This window comes from Oncorhynchus kisutch, unplaced genomic scaffold, assembly GCF_002021735.2.
Source record: "Oncorhynchus kisutch isolate 150728-3 unplaced genomic scaffold, Okis_V2 Okis02a-Okis13b_hom, whole genome shotgun sequence".
NCBI lineage: Eukaryota > Metazoa > Chordata > Actinopteri > Salmoniformes > Salmonidae > Oncorhynchus > Oncorhynchus kisutch.
In genome coordinates this window covers 8,163,722-8,184,432 of record NW_022261979.1, presented here as the reverse complement: position 1 = coordinate 8,184,432, position 20,711 = coordinate 8,163,722, and the positions used below count along the sequence as shown (strand labels likewise).

Here is a 20,711-nt window from a genome sequence, read left to right as displayed (position 1 = left end):
TAGCTGCTCCACAGACCCCCCCCCCCCCCCCCCCAGCTGCTCCACAGACCCCCCCCCAGCTGCTCCACAGACACCCCCCCCCCCCCGTCTAGCTGCTCCACAGACCCTCCCCCCCTAGCTGCTCCACAGACCCACCCCCCCCCTAGCTGGCCCACAGACCCACCCCCCCCCCTAGCTGCTCCACAGACCCCCCCCCCTAGCTGCTCCACAGACCCCCCCCCCCAGCTGCTCCACAGACCCCCCCCCCAGCTGCTCCACAGACACCCCCCCTAGCTGCTCCACAGACCCCCCCCCCCAGCTGCTCCACAGACCCCCCCTAGCTGCTCCACAGACACCCCCCCTAGCTGCTCCACAGACCCCCCCCCCAGCTGCTCCACAGACCCCCCCTAGCTGCTCCACAGACACCCCCCCCCCCAGCTGCTCCACAGACACCCCCCCTAGCTGCTCCACAGACCCCCCCCCCCCAGCTGCTCCACAGACCCCCCCCTAGCTGCTCCACAGACACCCCCCCCCCCGTCCCCGTCTAGCTGCTCCACAGACCCCCCCCCCTAGCTGGTCCACAGACCCCCCCCCCCCAGCCTGTTTAAGTGCTTTTCAACGAGCTACAAACGAACTAGCTGAGTATTAAACTACAGCCTACTAACAACCAGACTAAAGCCAAACAGCCAATCAGAACACAACCAGACTAAAGCCAAACAGCCAATCAGAACACAACCAGACTAAAGCCAAACAGCCAATCAGAACACAACCAGACTAAAGCCAAACAGCCAATCAGAACACAACCAGACTAAAGCCAAACAGCCAATCAGAACACAACCAGACTAAAGCCAAACAGCCAATCAGAACACAACCAGACTAAAGCCAAACAGCCAATCAGAACACAACCAGACTAAAGCCAAACAGCCAATCAGAACACAACCAGACTAAAGCCAAACAGCCAATCAGAACACAACCAGACTAAAGCCAAACAGCCAATCAGAACACAACCAGGCTAAAGCCAAACAGCCAATCAGCTCTTTAATATGTCTGCAGTAACATGTCCCCATACCCTTCAGAACACAACCAGGCTAAAGCCAAACAGCCAATCAGCTCTTTAATATGTCTGCAGTAACATGTCCCATACCCTTCAGAACACAAAGCAAATGGTTATGGACTTTATCATGGAGCAAGACTGCCACCTTGTGGTTAGTTGTGTAGACCTTGGTCCATTTGAGACAAACCGAAGCAGACTACTTCAACACAAACCCCCAAACCCATTTATGGCAGTAGGGACAAAGATGGATACACCGTGAGGCCAACAGACAGTAAGGACCAAGATGGAGGATGTAGGACAAATATGGGTACACCGTGAGGCCAACTGACAGTAAGGACCAAGATGGAGGATGTAGGACAAAGATGGATACACCGTGAGGCCAACTGACAGTAAGGACCAAGATGGAGGATGTAGGACAAAGATGGATACACCGTGAGGCCAACTGACAGTAAGGACCAAGATGGAGGATGTAGGACAAAGATGGATACACTGTGAGGCCAACAGACAGTAAGGACCAAGATGGAGGATGTGTAGTTCACAGTAGACAGCGCTACCACTAGACCACCAGACCACTAGACCACCAGACCACCAGACACATTCACACCAATTTCACAGCTTGCCATTGACCTGTTGACCTACCTGTCATCAACAACACCCAACCACCCCGTGACCCCATCCCCTAACCCTTCCACCCCCTAACCCTTCTACCCCGTGACCCCCATCCCCTAACCCTTCTACCCCGTGATCCTTCTACCCCGTGACCCCATCCCTTCCACCCCGTGACACCCACCCCCTAACCCTTCTACCCCATGACACCCATCCCCTAACCCTTCCACCCCGTGACCCCCATCCCCTAACCCTTCTACCCCATCCCCTAACCCTTCCACCCCCTAACCCTTATACCCCGTGACCCCCATCCCCTAACCCTTCTACCCCGTGATCCTTCTACCCCGTGACCCCATCCCTTCCACCCCGTGACCCCCACCCCCTAACCCTTCTACCCCATGACACCCATCCCCTAACCCTTCCACCCCGTGACCGCCATCCCTAACCCTTCTACCCCGTGACCCCATCCCCTAACCCTTCCACCCTTTAACCCTTCCACCCCCTAACCCTTCTACCCCGTGACCCCTATCCCCTCTACCCCGTGATCCTTCTACCCTGTGACCCCATCCCTTCCACCCCGTGACCCCCATCCCTTCCACCCCGTGACCCCCACCCCCTAACCCTTCCACCCAGTGACCCCCATCCCCTAACCCTTCTACCCAGTGACCCCATCCCCTAACCCTTCCACCCCTAACCCTTATACCCCGTGACCCCATGCCCTAACACTTCCACCCAGTGACACCCATCCCCTAACCCTTCCACCCCCTAACCCTTCCACCCCGTGAACCCATCCCCTAACCCTTCCACCCCGTGACCCCATCCCCTAACCCTTCCACCCCCTAACCCTTATACCCCGTGACCCCCATCCCCTAACCATTCCACCCTTCTACCCCGTGACCCCATCCCCTAACCCTTCCACCCCATCCCCTAACCCTTCTACCCCATCCCCTAACCCTTCTACCCCGTGACCCAATCCCCTAACCCTTCTACCCCGTGACCCCCATCCCCTAACCCTTCTACCCCGTGACCCCCATCCCCTAACCCTTCTACCCCGTGACCCCATCCCCTAACCCTTCTACCCCGTGACCCCCATCCCCTAAACCTTCTACCCCGTGACCCCCATCCCCTAACCCTTCTACCCCCATCCCCTAACCCTTCTACCCCGTGACCCCATCCCTAACCCTTCCACCCCGTGACCACCATCCCCTAATCCTACCACCATGTGACCCCCATCCCCTAATCCTACCACCATGTGACCCACATCATCTAACACTGCCCCCACAGGACCCCCATCATCTAACACTGCCCCCACAGGACCCCCATCATCTAACACTACCCCCACAGGACCCCCATCACATAACCCTACCACCCCAGGACCACAACACCTAACCCTACCACCCCAACACCTAAACCTACCAGCCCAACACCTAACCCTACCAGCCCAACACCTAACCCTACCAGCCCAACACCTAACCCTACCAGCCCAACACCTAACCCTACCAGCCCAACACCTAACCCTACCAGCCCAACACCTAACCCTACCAGCACAACACCTAACCCTACCACCCCAACACCTAAACCTACCAGCACAACACCTAACCCTACCAGCACAACACCTAACCCTACCACCCCAACACCTAAACCTACCAGCCCATAACCCCCCGCTCCCCATCACCTCGTAACCAAGGCAACCATCACACCGGTCACATTATACTTGTTGTTGTTTTGGAGGCCAACTATCTGAACAGCACACACTGGTTCCTACCTGTCATCTTGTATCCGCTCGCTGCCAGCTGTCCAGCCATGTATTCCCCGTCTGAGTTGTTGTGGGAGCAGCCCCACGTCCTCATCCAGATCTTCTGCATGCCCGGGATCACACTACAGAGAAGAGGATGTATCAACTACAACTACATACAATGAATGCTGGGCCCCGTTTATACTATGGGAAGGGACTGTTGGCTTTTAGGACCCTGTTTAAAATGTGTTGCTATATTTCACAAGAATATGTAGATAAGCAAGAAACACAAGCAATGGAAGTGGAGAGGAAGAGTCGTAGTCTTCGAAGCTGATAATGAAATCAAGTAATTGGGGGTCGATGAAGCGCGACAGCTTCCATTCTATAATGAACCCCTAAGTGGCAGTGTTACTCTACAATTAAATTGAAGTGGCCGAGAAGTACCGATTTGGTCCCTGGCTAGTGGCAGCAGTAGAGCCATCTTCAATACAGCATGCATGGTCATCTCGCTGACGCACGAGTTGAATCTCAAAATTCTCTCTTTGTATCTTTAGGTCCTCTGTTCACACCTCCTTCTGATTGGAGGTGGTTAGAGGGGAGGAAAGTGTTGAGGAGGACAGAGGTTGTGAGGAATGGAGGGAAAGACTATTGAGAAAGAGCCATACAAATAGAGATAAGGTAGTAGCAGCACAGAGGTGTGAAGGAGCCATCCTCCCAAGTTCATCTATGCATGCTTTAAAAATGACTGGGACTGAACCCCGGGTTTCCTACACGTCACAATACTGAGATAGCCCCCTGAACTAAAGCCCCGAGACATTAGCTCAGGAAGACAACTCAAGTCTTCAGCTCTCAGGCAAGGTTCCCTCTTTAATCAAACAAGTGTGCATTGGCCCCAGTGCATTGATTTAACCACACCTGTCTGCTTGCAGCACCTCTGTCGTCTGCTGGGTGTTTCTCTTCCTGGCTCTGGGGACGATGCTCTTCCTGGCATACTGCCTCTCCTGTGGAGTCGGGTCGTCAGCTGACACCATGTCCTCAATGTCATCGATCGGGGAGTCACAAGCAGAAGGCATAATGACGATCTGGTAGAAAAACACACACGAGTTACAAAATACAGAGTTAAAAGCCACATTGTGGACCTCTCAGAGTAGTGTAGTCAATGATAATACAGTATGTCTCATAGCTAGATATGCCCCGTGTTGATCTACAGATGAACTAGCAACACGCTGTTCTTTGGCGCGAACAACCCCCTCGGCCCGCCTGAGTCCAGCGAACTTCATTAGAAAACTAGCTAGGCTACTTACCCAAGATCAGTCTCAGCAGGGACATATATAGTTATATCTTTACTGGCTGTTTGACAACTTTAATATGAATTGTTCCGATAATAAATAGTATGATTTACAAAAGGTGGTGTCAAAATAGTATGTCAAATTACTGCGACAGAAGCCTGGTCTAGCTAACAGTTAGCTTTTATATTCAATAACTGATCCATAACTGGGCTATGTAGCTACATTTATGCATAACAATAACACAATTTATACGGCACATAGCCTGTTTTACACATATATTGTCTCTTTAAAACGTGCCTTTCTGCCAGCTAACATTTGCGAACAGTAACACAGCAAAACGACCCACGTGTTTCTGTTTTGGAATGGCACGTGCGTTCAACTTCGTTTTACACTTCCTCACCTGTGTTTATGTCCGGTTATTACTTCAGTCGTTAACGTGGCACTAATAAATGTTCACTCTCAAATGGAAGACAAACTCAAAGCTGCTAGCTGGAAGGTTGTTATGATCAGCTCTGACACAAAGATTGTCTATTATATTGACAAGAGAGTCGATTCGCCGCTCTAACAATGGAAATACATGTCCGTAAAGATGGAAGGCAGGCAGGAAGAGGCTAGATCAGGTGGGACCATTCTAGCCAATCAGGGGGCAGATACCCGTGTTAACAGGCCACAGAGACAATGAATTGAATGATAGAGAACTTATCTTTGTATCTGTGCGAATTGGGGCTGTCTCCATTTTAAAGTAGTACATTTTCTCCATTGGCCGATTGCACCCAGCAATCTACTTTAAAACAGTTGAAGCCCCCAATGGCAATGTCCATGTTAAAATAGGTTTTATCCATCTATCTTGAAGACAGACACAACCCAAATAGTATTTTTTTTTCTAAGTTGCGTATGTGCCACGTGCGTCCACTTACAAACCAGTGTGTTAGTAACAACCTACCCATTACGAAACGTATATTCGATCAAATAAGCCTCACGTAGCAAATGAGCAATTACATGTTTTGTAAACCAAATTGGACATTCACGGACCCCCCCATACAAAATCTCCTCACTTCGTGGGCTTATTTTTCGTGTGACGATTCTGGGTGGAGTAAAGCCTCTCGCTTTGCCTCTTTCTCTCTGTCTGGCGTACTTGCTGGGCGCATTTTGATGACCACGTGGAACAATGGAAGGGAGTGAGGGACAAACTTCTTGCCTCGTGACAAGCGAAATCCGTTGTGAGTTACCTGAAATGACCCTAATCGCGGTTTATTTTTTGTACTCTTTCTGCGCTCATTTGGGGGGCGAGCAGGGTAGGGATTTTCCCACCCAAAATGTCATGTTGCCCACCCAAATGATGCTACAGTCTAGCCAAAACTTCTTTTTTTTTTACTAGCAAGTCAGTGAAGAACAAATTCTTATTTACAATGACAAAATTGCAGGATATTAGCTCAGAAACAGAGAAAATGTCTGCCCGCCCAGAAATATAGTCCTAGAACCAGTAATTAAATCAATTACCATAGTGAAGTTACAATTGCCATATTTACATTGCTTTTATTCAAGTTTTGGTGAATTTCAAAACATCCAGAATATAAAACACATCCTCAATGGCACCAACCCAACAGATGGTCCTGTTCAGATGCATTATATATATATATATTTATATATATATACAATTTATACCAAAGCTTTCTAATCGAACATACATGTTTTAAAAAGCCATGTTACAATAAAACTGAAAATTAAATCTGTATTTTCAAAAATATTCACATATAACAGACTATTTCATGCATTCATATAAAATAAAATAAATGAGAAAAAAAAAAACGTTGAATAAGCAGTGTGTAATCGCCATGGTTACGTCTCAAATGACATGCTATTCCCTATCTAGTGTACTAGGGCTCATAGGGCTCTGGTCTAAAGTGCCACTTACATAAGAAATACGGAGCCATTTGGGACATATCCTATTTGTGTTATAATAAGCATCATTCAGACACATTGGGAAAGACAGGCTTCCCTAATCACTTCAAATGGTTGAACATCACAGAGGAATTTGCGACCAGATTCCAGGTCAACATGAGATAAAAATAGTTAGCCTGGTTAACCAGATTGCAGCTTTCAATCTGGTTCAACCAGGCTATAAAATTGTAGGGAATTCCTTTTTATATAAATTCTTATATAGAATGAAAATCTAATTAGTATAAGAAAAAAAATTCAAGTTGAGTTTATAAATACATATTCACATTGATATAAATATGAAATCAAAGATCAAGAGAGGAAAATATTGACAAAATGTTCTGTGCACTTTGCGGGGGATTTTTTTCTACATTTTCCAGTACCGTTATAACAAAAAAAAGCATATTAGAGACGTGAACACTGACAAAATTGTAATCCCAAAAGGTATGGAAAAATGGGATGATTCAACGATGGCAACCATACTACCTTAATATTCAGTTCAGTAAATTCCTCCGTTCTCCTCAATGAGAAACACCAATGGAAGTGAATCCCAACCCTGGTTACATGAACTCATCATTTGAAGAGTTCTGTTTCATTACCATCACCAAGGAACGCACTCACTACGCAAAAACCATTTACACACAACACACACACACACAAATTAACTGGCTAAAACACAAACACACGAATGGAAACCAAGCCATTATATCAGAATATTAATTCATATATGCATCATTCCATCAACACAACACATCCACGTGCCGGACCATCAAGTCACCACCAAACCATTCTAGACCTCTGAACTCAGATACAGGTAAGAGGTAAGCCAAACAGCCTGTCACCATGACTACAGCTCTAGGAATCAGAACATCTGCTGAAATGGCCACCTATCAGGTAAGAGGTAAGCCAAACAGTCTGTCACCATGACTACAGCTCTAGAAATCAGAACCTCTGCTGAAATGGCACCTATCAGGTAAGAGGTAAGCCAAACAGTCTGTCACCATGACTACAGCTCTAGAAATCAGAACCTCTGCTGAAATGGCACCTATCAGGTAAGAGGTAAGCCAAACAGTCTGTCACCATGACTACAGCTCTAGAAATCAGAACCTCTGCTGAAATGGCACCTATCAGGTAAGAGGTAAGCCAAACAGTCTGTCACCATGACTACAGCTCTAGAAATCAGAACCTCTGCTGAAATGGCACCTATCAGGTAAGAGGTAAGCCAAACAGTCTGTCACCATGACTACAGCTCTAGAAATCAGAACCTCTGCTGAAATGGCACCTATCAGGTAAGAGGTAAGCCAAACAGTCGGTCACCATGACTACAGCTCTAGAAATCAGAACCTCTGCTGAAATGGCACCTATCAGGTAAGAGGTAAGCCAAACAGTCTGTCACCATGACTACAGCTCTAGGAATCAGAACATCTGCTGAAATGGCCACCTATCAGGTAAGAGGTAAGCCAAACAGCCTGTCACCATGACTACAGCTCTAGAAATCAGAACATCTGCTGAAATGGCACCTATCAGGTAAGAGGTAAGCCAAACAGTCTGTCACCATGACTACAGCTCTAGAAATCAGAACCTCTGCTGAAATGGCCACCTATCAGGTAAGAGGTAAGCCAAACAGTCTGTCACCATGACTACAGCTCTAGAAATCAGATCTGACTAACATAAAACACCCCAAAATAAACAAGCATTAATTACTATAGTAATAAAACAACCTCTAGAGCCAGAGGTAGTCTACAGTACCTAGTGAGTGATCAGAATCATACCTTCATTTAAAGAAGATGGTTTCTAGACTTCAGGGCATCAACCCCCAGCTTATACCGACATCCAGTCAGCAAGGCAACAAGCATATCATTCAATTATCATCTAGGGCTAACTTAAGACTCTCGTGTCTCTACTTCACTGTGACATCAACAAACCCTAATACACAACCGAACACGTTTAAGAGTTCTTTCGGCATCCAAATCAACCAAGTAGCCACACTTGTTCTGCTTGGTGAAAAGTTCATTCCTTTTACTCTCCACACAAAAAGAAATGCTGATGTCCGTAAAAAAAAAACACATTTCCCTTTAAGTAGAGGGAGAAGTCCCACACCCGCTTGTTTTTGGAAAAAGAAAATGTTTCCATTCATGAGCTTGTGATTTTAAAATGGGGGGGGGGGGGGGTGATGGCTGTGTTAAAATATTCAGATGAGCACCGTAAGCAAGCGTAAGGTCCATCTACAACAGCATTGCTCGCTGACTAAAGGGTACATCTGTAAAGGGTATACGGTATTACTGATTGTACACCCAAAGGGGCGCTATGTTTTGAGGCACAAAACAACTTAGGCAACAGGGATCTTAAATCCAAGAGGGGGTTGAATATCTCTGCTGTAAACAAGACATCTCGCTACTTAGCTAGCACGTTAGCAAACCAAACGCTGGAGCCCTGAGCTGGATATCATTTCACACATCTTAGATTCCCTTATACTTAACCTTTAGATATACAGCACACAACCCCCCCCCCCCCCTCCCCCCCTCCCAAAAGAAATCTATTGAAAATCATGATATCGATATTTCTAAATCCCCAGTAGAAGGTATAGCGCCCAAGCCTCATCAGCACAGAGCCCAAGACTCTCTTTCCAAGATCATTTGAGGAATTCCTTCAGAGCAATAACATAACGGTTGCTTTTTAACTCTGGTTGTTCTTGGAAATATCCATTCAAATCAGAAATATCCATTCAAATCGATACAGACCGGGGCAAACCAACTTGGGTTTCTGATTAAACCACAACTTGTTGAATTTAAATTTGGGTGACGCTTGTAAACCAATTATTTGCCCACAGAAACACAAAAAAAAAAGCTAATTATCCCTCGTCAGTCATTAGACAGTTAATATGTCAGTTATAAGTAGGAGATAATATCTCGACAAGTCCCCAATCGAAACTAAGGGGTCAACTTGTACTTTATGATACAGTATCTCCAAAATGAGTGTTGCTCTAAAGTATCAGAGTAGAGGCCCTGGTTCCTAAAAGTTTCAAAGACAAACTCAATGGTTTTTGTGCCAAAAATCACTATCATTGCCATATTCTACAAACAAAGAGAAAAGCATAGAACTCAACAGCACAAACGTAGATCAGCCATAGGGTCAAACTGGTCACCTGACATGGCAGAGAAACATCCAGAAGGAACACACGAGCAGCTGTCTAAAAACACACAGACCGTTACAGAGTGGTTTCCACCAGCGCCAGTTTGGATAAAAGGCAGCTCTCAGTCATCAAGAAGGTCTGAGAAGTGAGAGAAGAGTTGGTCCGGGTCGTTTTCATTAGGCCACAAGCCTAAAGGCAAAACCTTTTCGTAACTGAAATTGAAAACATCCCCTGTTTCAGTTTCAATGAGTTTATACGTTTTGCTCCTACTGAACACGACCCAGTTTTAAGGCAGTCTACAGTGCCTCGACAAACAGGCAGGTACAAGGAGAGAGAGACGGTGGGTTGGGGGGGGGGGGGGTCTTTCACCCACCTGGCCCAGTGTACCGCCTCGACAAACAGGCAGGCACAGAGAGAGAGAGAGATCTTTTACCCAGCATGCCCTGTGTACCTAATCCTCTTTAAACAGAGGGAAAGGGGTGCCAAGGAGCTCCCCCCCATGGTGCAGTCTCTCTCTACAGACGGATCCCTCTCTGCTCCGCCATGACAGTTACATATGAACACAGCAGACATTTCCCCATCTCTCCTGGTACACGTGAACACAGAAGAGACAAGTGTCCCCTATGTCTCCCTCTACTCAGTAATGGGGGGGGGGGGGGGACACACATCCCGTCTTCCACCCCTCCCTCTATTCAGTAATGGGGGGGGACACACACCCCTCCCTCTTACATCGAGGGACACATGAGTTCTTCTAGAGGAAGTTTGTCAAAGTCACAGGTGTTGAACAGATCGCTGATTCCCTCGTCGTCCTCTAAGCTCAGCATGTAGTCCTCGTTGAGGAGAGGGGGGGACAGGTTGACGAAGGGCCCGGCCCCGTGGCCCTCCAGGAGCCCAGACAGGGAGGAGGGGATCTGGTCCTCGGTTTGCAGCAGGAGGCTGGTGAAAGGGGAGGTGATAGGGGACAGGTTGGTCACCATCACCGCAGAGGGATCTGGAGGGACGTAGACGTTACTGCTGCCGCCTGTTGAGCTCTCTGTGGGAGAAAGGAAACAGGATGTGAGAGATATTACAACTAAAAACACTAAATGTTGATTGATTGAAAAAAGGACATTTGATCAGGCTTAAAATAATAAAGTGTGTGTACATCCTGACGGGAAACGTACCTGCTGACACTTTGAGGAAAGGTGAGGAGTTTCCTTGGACATCCGGGCCACCGTTCTTCACAGGACTACTGATGTTCTCCTCAGGACAGAGGAACACCTCAATAGGCCCCTTGGTGCTGGTGAGGAGGACCGACAGGCCCTGGTAAACAAACATGACCCACTGATTAGTTACAGAACAGTTGTGTCTCAACCTCAAGTGACACAGACCCAAAACTGCCCAGCTAACAACAAACGTTCCCGCAACTTTAGAGAACATTCCCTTAAAGAGTGTATTAGGTCATTACCTAACGTTTTCATAGGAATGTTGCAGCGACGCGCAAAGGGCTGTTTCCAAGGACCATTCATGGCAACCATGTTCTGTGTATGTTTGGTGGGATGTTGGAGGAATATTCTCCTAACCCCCAGAGAACTGAAACACGTCTAGAACATTAAACTAAATGCTCCTAACTCCAAGGCTAAATAGGTTCTCAGGTTCTCTCTAACATACTTAGCGAATGTTCCCCTAACTAATGGAACACTGGACACTCAAACATCTGGGGAACATGGACAGGTAACATTACAAAAACGTTCTCTCATCCTAATCTTGTTAGCTGGGTGGTCCCTAGGACGTCACTGACTAGTACATGGACAGGTAACATTACAAAAACGTCCTCTCATTCTAATCTTGTTAGCTGGGTGGTCCCTAGGACGTCACTGACTAGTACATGGACAGGTAACATTACAAAAACGTCCTCTCATCCTAATCTTGTTAGCTGGGTGGTCCCTAGGACGTCACTGACTAGTACATGGACAGGTAACATTACAAAAACGTCCTCTCATTCTAATCTTGTTAGCTGGGTGGTCCCTAGGACGTCACTGACTAGTACATGGACAGGTAACATTACAAAAACGTCCTCTCATCCTAATCTTGTTAGCTGGGTGGTCCCTAGGACGTCACTGACTAGTACATGGACAGGTAACATTACAAAAACGTCCTCTCATCCTAATCTTGTTAGCTGGGTGGTCCCTAGGACGTACATGATAACTGCCTGACAACTACAGTATTAGTCCATTCTAAACTCAGCAACAACAACAAAAAACGTCCCCTATTCAGGACCCTGTCTTTCAAAGATAATCAAAATAACTTCCCAGATCTTCATTGTAAAGGGTTTAAACACTGTTTCCCATGCTGCTTGTTCAATGAACCACAATTATTGAACAAGCACCTGTGGAACGGTCGTTAAGACACTAACAGCTTACAGACGGTAGGCAATTAAGGTCACAGTTATGAAAACTTGGGACACTAAAGAGGCCTTTCTACTGACTCTGAAAAACACCAAAAGAAAGATGCCCAGGGTCCCTGCTCGTCTGCGTGAACGTGCCTTAGGCATGCTGCAAGGAGGCATGAGGACTGCAGATGTGGCCAGGGTAATAAATTGCGATGTCCATACTGTGAGACGCCTAAGACAGCGCTACAGGGAGACAGGACGGACAGCTGATCGTCCTCACAGTGGCAGACCACATGTACAACACCTGCACAGGATCGGTACATCCGAACATCACACCTGCGGGACAGGTACAAGATGGCAACAACAACTGCCCGAGTTACACCAGGAACACACAATCCTTCCATCAGTGCTCAGACTGTTCGCAATAGGCTGAGAGAGGCTGGACTGAGGGCTTGTAGGCCTGTTGTAAGGCAGGTCCTCACCAGACATCACCAGCAACAACGTCGCTTATGGGCACAAACCCCCCGTCTATGGACCAGACAGGACTGAAAAGAAGTGCTCCTCACTGACGAGTCACGGTTTTGTCTCACTAGGGGTGATGGTCGGATTCGCGTTTATCATTGAAGGAATGAGAGTTACACTGAGGCCTGTACTCTGGAGCGGGATCGATTTGGAGGTGGAGGGTCCGTCATGGTCTGGGGGCGGTGTGTCACAGCATCATCGGACTGAGCTTTTTGTCATTGTAGGCAATCTCAACGCTGTGCATTACAGGGAAGACATCCTCCTCCCTCATGTGGTACCCTTCCTGCAGGCTCATCCTAACATGACCCTCCAGCATGACAATGCCACCAGCCATACTGCTCGTTCTGTGTGTGATTTCCTCCAAGACAGGAATGTCAGTGATCTGCCATGGCCAGCGAAGAGCCCGGATCTCAATCCCATCGAGCACATCTGGGACCTGTTGGATCGGAGGTTGAGGGCTAGGGCCATCCCCCCCAGAAATGTCGGGGAACATGCAGGTGCCTTGGTGGAAGAGTGAGGTAACATCTCAGAGAAAGAACTGGCAAATCTGCTGCAGTCCATGGAGGAGATGCACTGCAGTACTTAAAGCAGCTGGTGGCCACACCAGATACTGACTGTTACTTTTGATTTTGACCCCCCCCTTTGTTCAGGGACACATTATTCCATTTCTGTTAGTCACATGTCTGTGGAACTTGTTCAGTTTATGTCTCAGGTGTTGAATCTTGTTATGTTCATACAAATATTTACACATGTTAAGTTTGCTGAAAAAAAAAACGCAGTTGACAGTGAGAGGACGTTTCTTTTTGTGCTGAGTTTAGTTCCTTAGAAAGTGTTTTAAAATGGACGCTGTTCTCCAAGAGGGGAAACCATAACTAACCCTTGTATTAACACTGCAGTGGACAGACATGCTGCATTGATTAGGTATTGATTCAATTGGTAGTGATCCTCGACCTCAAGTACATGGACTGGTCTGGACTGGTCTGGTGTCTGGGATATTGTTGACCAGTACCCTCTGTTCTCAGACACTGATTGGGTGATTGTAGTGCGAGCCGTCGTCCAACGCGGTTAGTTTTAGGTGTTAGTTGACGTTGAAAAGAGAAGAACCACAACTGCACGTACCTTGTACACAAACACAATGTTGTAGAACGTACACTAGACGAACACAAAGAGGACCGTCTCAAGGTCATATTGATTAACACACTTGTCCGATTACCTCCTGTGGGTCTGGCACCTCCAACTTGGTCTCAGAGGGAGCTTTCACCACGATGACTGTCTGGTCCTTCAGGTGACGTAGCTGACGGATGTCTTGGTATGTCACATACGCAAACGTGGACCAGGAGGGTTAAAGAAAGCTAAAACACTGGGTTTGGAAGGGGGAAAAAACTCATATTGACCAGCTTTGAGCACCTCAGTGGCACTAGATATAATGGCTTCATAGTATCCTACGCAGAGAGCCTTGGCTCTTCCTGTTTTTCCTATTATAACAGTGTGGTTAAAAGTGTGGGTCTGATAAGGATATTTGTGGCTGTGCGAGGCCTCTGTCATCTGTTGGACGTCCAGGGTACAGCTCTGGATCAGCTCGTCCAGTCTCCTCTCCTCCTGACCCAGGTCACACAGCTCACTGCTCAGACTCTGGCTGCTGGTCAACATAGACCCATCCTCAGACAGGTTACAGCCCCTGGGAGAGAGGGGGAGAGAGAGAGAGAGAGAGAGAGAGAGAGAGAGAGAGAGAGAGAGAGAGAAAAAATAGAGAGAGAGAGAAAGAAAGAAAAAATAGAGAGAGAGAGAGAGAGAGAGAGAAAGAAAGAGAGAGAGAGAGAGAGAAGAGAGAGAAAAGAGAGAGAGAGAAGAGAGAGAGAAGAGAGAGAAAAGAGAGAGAGAGGAGAGAAGAGAGAGAAGAGAGAGAGAGAGAAGAGAGAGAAGAGAGAGAAGAGAGAGAAAAGAGAGAGAGAGAGAAGAGAGAAAAGAGAGAGAGAGAGAAAAGAGAGAGAGAGAGAAAAGAGAGAAATAGAGAGAGAGAAAAGAGAGAAATAGAGAGAGAGAAAAGAGAGAAATAGAGAGAGAGAAAAGAGAGAAATAGAGAGAGAGAAAAGAGAGAAATAGAGAGAGAAAGAAAGAAAAAATAGAGAGAGAAAGAAAGAGGGAGAGAGAGAAAGGGGAGGGTTTTAACACAGGACACAAGCCTGAAAACAATTTATTACCTCATGCAGTTAGATCAAGTCAGTGATGATGTCTAGTGATTGGCCCCTCCCCCTAAGGGGATGAACTAGTCTGAATCAAGTCAGTGATGATGTCTAGTGATTGGCCCCTCCCCCTAAGGGGATGAACTAGTCTGAATCAAGTCAGTGATGATGTCTAGTGATTGGCCCCTCCCCCTAAGGGGATGAACTTGTCTGAATCAAGTCAGTGATGATGTCTAGTGATTGTCCCCTCCCCCTAAAGGGATGACCTAGTCTGAATCAAGTCAGTGATGATGTCTAGTGATTGGCCCCTCCCCCTAAGGGGATGAACTAGTCTGAATCAAGTCAGTGATGATGTCTAGTGATTGGCCCCTCCCCCTAGGGGGATGAACTAGTCTGAATCAAGTCAGTGATGATATCTAGTGATTGGCCCCTCCCCCTAAGGGGATGAACTTGTCTGAATCAAGTCGTTCTGGTGAGACACTTACATCCACTGTATGTTATTCTTAGACTTCTTCTTGATCAGATGCACCCCCTCAAGTACGTTGGTGATGTCATAGAGGCGCCTCTTCTGCACCTTGAGAACCTCCGCGGCCTGATTGAGGTCGATGACGCCGTCAGACGACTGGCCCAGCAGCTCAACAAACTTCTTCGTCAGCAGCCCCAACGACGTGTCGTAGCGTGTCTTCTCTACCGGTGACCTCGGAGCTACAGTAAGACGGACGGGGGAGGGAGAGAGACAGAGAGGGAGAGACAGAGAGGGGGAGACAGATATCCAGCTGAGTATTATATTTAAAGTTGGATGGGAGAGCGTGTTTAATTAAAACATACATTACAAGTTACAGTACGTTCTCACTGCAGTGAACAAATCAGCATCTTTACAGAATGAGGGGATTCTATTAAAGCCCCGGGCCACCGTTAATTCCATTCGTTTTGGAACCGAGCTGCTTCCCGAGCTGCGAAGTCAATTTTTTTTTTTTTTTTGTGTGGAGTAATGAGTAGGATTGTGTGTTTTCACATATCAAAATTATTTCTTTAGATAAAGGGTCATTATCTGCCTTCCCACTGAAAACTTGTTTGAAAATTCAAACATATATTTTATGGAAAATAGATGTTGTAGGTTCCTGAACGATGCATTATGCGGCCTTGTTGACAACGTGCCCGAGCGGCGCAGACTGTTCGATTTCAGAAGGGCCTGCTTTTACCCACACACATCATGGGCCATAGCCCAGTACACTGAGCCCAACTTCCTCATTGATCATGTTTAGCAGGGGTGGCCAACCATCCTCCTGGACTGGTACATTCCATTCCTGCAGGATTTCACCCAAATCAAGCACACCTGACTACCGATTAGCTGCTCAACAGAAACCGATTAGTGGAGTCAGGAGTTATTACAGGTTTGAACCATTGAGCACAACGTAGCATACCCTATAGCTCTCAATTTATTTTGGTATCCAATTGTTAGTAGTTACTATCTTGTCTCATCGCTACAACTCCCGTACGGGCTCGGGAGGGACGAAGGTTGAAAGTCATGCGTCCTCCGATACACAACCCAACCAAGCCGCACTGCTTCTTAACACAGCGCGCATCCAACCCGGAAGCCAGCCGCACCAATGTGTCGGAGAAAACACTGTGCACCTGGCGACCTGGTTAGCGCGCACTGCGCCCGGCCCGCCACAGGAGTCTCTAGTGCGCGATGAGACAAGGATATCCCTACCGGCCAAACCCTCCCTAACCCGGACAACACTAGGCCAATTGTGCGTCACCCCATGGACCCCACCCCGGTCGCGGCCGGCTGCGACAGAGCCTGGGCTCGAACCCAGAGTCTCTGGTGGCACAGCTAGCACTGCGATGCAGTGCCCTAGACCACTGCGCCACTTTATAGGAATGATGGGCTTTAGGAATGATGGGCTTGAACCATCACTTGAACCATCTGCTCTGGCCCAGTCTTACTTTTGGGGCTCTTGAGCCCAGGCCCGGAGGCTCCTCCAGACTTTCCCCTGGGGGTCCTGGCTCCTTCGATGGGGTACTGGTGGTCCGACTCATCCAACGCCAACCTCCGCTTGGCCTGCAGAAGGGAAACACCGCAGTCAGATTACTTCTCACAAAACAGATAAAAGATGTTCTTCAGTATCGTTCCGACATAACTGTGTGATAGGCTTTAGATAATTCAAACCTCTAGAATAGTTTCTATACCTTGAAATGGTATAACACATTTTAACATTGGCAATAGAAAAGAAATCATTTGACTTCACTTATAAAATATGCTTGTTTTGTACACGGAGAACGCTCCATTAGTGCCACGTCCCATTAAGAAACTGAAGTGTGTGTGTCAGTGTACCACAGCTGTGCCTCATTCACTTGAAGACACCACTCATTTAACAGACTCACTTATAAAGAGCAATTTACAGCCTTGTGCCTTCATCTTAAAAAAAAGGAATCCAGGTGAGAACCACATCACATTCATAAAGATTAGTTCTATATTGTGAAAAGATAAATCAACCAACATGCCCTCAATGTCATTAAACCACGACCTGAAGATGACTCATGGAGTTGTCAGTTGAGATGTCGGCCATTTTGTCCAACGACATGGCATGAGGGCTACTTTATTTACAGGTTTGAGAAAGAGTGATGAAAACAGGAGTACCGAGTATCTCGCCATGGGTGTTTCATGTGTAGAGAAATGCAAATCGAGTCCGTCGGGGCAATGAGGACATTAGTGTGTGGAGCAGGTCAAAACTAACATGAGGGAAAACATGAGGCCAGTCATTCACGAGGGATAAAATATAGATCAACATCGGGTTTGTTTGAGAAAATGAACATTTTCATAATATCAGATGGCTCTGTCAGGGCATCTTCATGAAGCTAGAGATGGAACAAATAAAGAGGTCCTTGCTGCTGGGACAGTTCAGAAATATTAAATATGGCTGCCATCTTTGCACACCCCAAACCAATGTCCCAGTCAACCCTCCCTCCCCCCACCCCCCCATCTAATGCATCTTCCTCTGTGAGCAAATGGGGATCCTGAACGCAAACTAGCCATGTCTGTAGACTAATGTCAAAGACAGTACAGTAGAACGTCTGCTATTGTGGCTTTTTGATGCATGACCCGAAATGTATCTATATCAGCAGGTCTATATGGAAGGCATTTCCGCAATTTCATGGTTAAAAAACACAGGAAGCACGCAAGCATACGCTATTATAACAATGTAGCTAGTTAGCAGCTATAACGAAATTCGATATGACGCGGAAAACTAAAAGACAAGACGATAGTCTTAGTTGAGCAACAGAAGGATAGTTGGCCTGTGTTTGTAGTTAGCTGGCTAGCTCGCAGGCTACCTACCGAGCGAGCCAGTCAACCCGCTTTCCAATTCCCTTCCCCCCCAAGTCCAAAACACTAACAGGGCCTAGCCACTCATTTCTGACAAGTAATTATTGTACAGCTAGCCTAGCAAGCTGAAGCACGACTGTGTGTCAAACATGCACGGAACCTTGCAAGACTAGAGCTGCTCTTGAACCCTACACTAAACCCAAACACTCTCTCAACTTGGAAAAACGGATGAGAAATTGTTTCGGTGTTGGCTGTTGACCTTTTACGATACGGGTCTGACCCCTTTAGCAGTTGATAATACAAGGCTGGCATATCTTATCAGCTAGCCAACAGGCTACCCAAACTAAGACAGATTTATATATAGTTTCACCTGTAAAAGTAGCTAACTACGGCTTGAACAACAATAACTGCTATCAGACGAGTGTAAAAACCCCAACTATTGAGCGAACCTCCCGAGTCTGTTGGGTGACTCAAGGGGATCAGGGAGAACGACCCAACTAGCTAACGTTAGCTCGCTAGGCTACCAACGTACGAAGCAGTTTCTGGTTCATTTCATTTCACTGCAATACAACAGAAAACGACATTAGCAAGTTTACCGGTGGACGTCCTAATGTAGGTCGTTGTCCGGTTCCGTTTGTTGCTCCGTTTGGAGTGGTATATATACTGCCAGCTGGAGGTTCGGACAAACAGACATTTGAAGTCTGTGTAATGCAAGGCGGTGGAGTTATAATTTGGATATAAGTGGCAGTTGTAAAATGAGGGGTTAACCGGTCGGACAATGCTGTCAATACCGCATTTTTATCTAAAGAGCCTCCAACCCCTGCTATTATTACTTTATCCGGGGCTGATGAGATCCCTCTTCTCATCTTTGTGGGCTCGGGTACCCTTTGTCCCTTTACTTTAAAGCCCCTTTTCAGATAATCCACCGCGACAAATTCAAAAATATTGATATGAAAGAGTAGATTATGATCTTATTTGCCGATATTTGTATGTTTAAAAGTATATTGAGAGCACATTTAGGCAGATGCAATGGATTAGAAACTAGCGCGAGTCTCAGCCCTGCCAGCTCAAAAATGGCTCCAGGAAGCTGACAATGAATGAAGGGATACCGTTTACGCGCGAAGGAACCCTCCCGCGAAACTCGGATTTCCCGGGAAATTTTCAAACAATATTTGCATGTGTGACGCGATTGGTTACACTAAGTCATAACTCCACCTATTTTATGTACGTTCCCTAGTTTATTGACCAATGACATTATAGAAGATTAGGCGGCACGCGTTCATTGGACAGTTGAAGCTGGACACGTCAGACGCAATCAACGTGTCCGTATAATGTCAGCGAAAAAAATAATCAAACCGGTTGAATATTTTCATGCAACGTAAACTAAACTGACTTTTTATAAACTATGAAGAATTTTGTAGAATTATTTATGTTTTATTTATTTATTTAAAATGGGCTTAGTACATGGTCAGTTTATGGCAGCTAAAGCTAGTTTGCCATTCACAAATGCTGGTGCATTTACTAGAATCGTTTTACATACTGCTGCTGCTACTTTCATTGCCTTTCAGACATGCATACAATCATGTTCTTGCCCGACTCCATTTCTGTCCTTGTCGAGCCAAACATGGCAATAGGTGACAATGAGTTTGCAATACGTAATAACACAGACTGGCATTCAGGGCTTAATGATATTATGAATGTTTGCTAGTCTGTTGACTATTGCTGTGCACAAAAGACAAGGGAATTTCCCTCATAGAACATCCAATGCTTTAAACCCCGGACTGTCTCACATCTAAACTATTTATTGCTTTACAGCACATCGAATGCTTTAAACCCGTGGAGTGTCTGACCCCCCTACATCTAAACTAATTATTGATAACACATGAAATCTCTGTATTTACAGAATGAGGGGATTCTGTATTATCATGCCCCAATGATGGTGTAAAATAAACAATTATCTTTAGTCATTTTGAAATGTAGTGCACCGCCTTCACTATACAGCAGGGGGTGCCCTTCACTAAATCAGAATAGTAAAGCCATTTATAATATAATATATATATATATTTAATTTAACCTTTATTTAACTAGGATAAGTCAGTTAAGAACATATTCTTATTTACAATGACGTCCTGCGTCATCTGGCCCTACAAGTTCAGCCATTGATGAAGCTGTCAATTTACCATGACGTGCTGCGTCATCTGGTCCTACAAGTTCAGCCATTGATGAAGCTGTCAATTTACCATGACGTCCTGCGTCATCTGGTCCTACAAGTTCAGCCATTGATGAAGCTGTCAAATGCGATGTTCATATTTGATATATTTGAAATTACAGTGCAAATGAAGAACGTACCTCTGTCAATCTCCTGAGAGCCCGATGCCATAAGGTCACAGGGTTCTAATTTTAACAATTTGACCGCAGCGGGGTCAAAGTGTACAACTGTCTGGACGCTTTGTCTGACCATTAATTATCAACCGCATGCAATATGTTTTTGGAAACCGCAGATATTCTACTTTCATATCACCCCAAAATGATATTACAAATACACAATAAAACACGGAGGTGTTCTGCATTGC

General features: G+C 46.4%; 2 protein-coding genes across 5 annotated transcripts in view; both read right to left on the bottom strand.

Moving 5' to 3' along the window:
- LOC109885706 (threonylcarbamoyladenosine tRNA methylthiotransferase-like) overlaps nt 1-5,793 on the bottom strand; it is a 288,428-nt gene extending 282,635 nt beyond the window's left edge. The window contains exons 1-3 of one of the 4 annotated variants that reach the window (XM_031812256.1): nt 5,719-5,793; nt 4,290-4,456; nt 3,405-3,517 (exon numbers count right to left, since the gene is read on the bottom strand). In XM_031812256.1, coding sequence (XP_031668116.1) covers nt 3,405-3,517; nt 4,290-4,447 — 271 coding nt within the window. In that variant the 5' untranslated portion in view covers nt 4,448-4,456; nt 5,719-5,793. Of the gene's footprint in view, nt 1-3,404; nt 3,518-4,289; nt 4,457-5,063; nt 5,429-5,718 lie in introns of those variants that run through there. The other 3 variants (XM_031812254.1, XM_031812257.1, XM_031812255.1) reach the window with 3 other exon arrangements.
- A 383-nt stretch (nt 5,794-6,176) lies between these two features.
- On the bottom strand, nt 6,177-19,315 carry LOC109887722 (transcription factor E2F3). The gene is made up of 7 exons (XM_031811960.1): nt 18,735-19,315; nt 16,761-16,875; nt 15,296-15,515; nt 14,147-14,305; nt 13,841-13,955; nt 10,898-11,036; nt 6,177-10,767 (listed from the first exon to the last, which is right to left on the bottom strand). The coding sequence occupies exons 1-7, from the start codon at nt 19,002-19,004 to the stop codon at nt 10,460-10,462; spliced, it is 1,326 nt and encodes a 441-aa protein (XP_031667820.1). The 5' UTR covers nt 19,005-19,315; the 3' UTR covers nt 6,177-10,459.
- Between the last annotated feature and the right edge of the window lie 1,396 nt (nt 19,316-20,711).

Excerpts from the sequence above, each read along its gene's own strand:
- LOC109887722 (XM_031811960.1), bottom strand. The coding sequence starts at position 19,004 with ATGAGAAGAGGGATCTCATCAGCCCCGGATAAAGTAATAATAGCAGGG. Across the intron at positions 16,876-18,734 it reads CTACATTAGGACGTCCACCG|GCCAAGCGGAGGTTGGCGTT; the intron begins GTAAACTTGCTA and ends TCCCTTCTGCAG. Across the intron at positions 14,306-15,295 it reads AAGAATAACATACAGTGGAT|GGGCTGTAACCTGTCTGAGG; the intron begins GTAAGTGTCTCA and ends CCTCTCTCCCAG.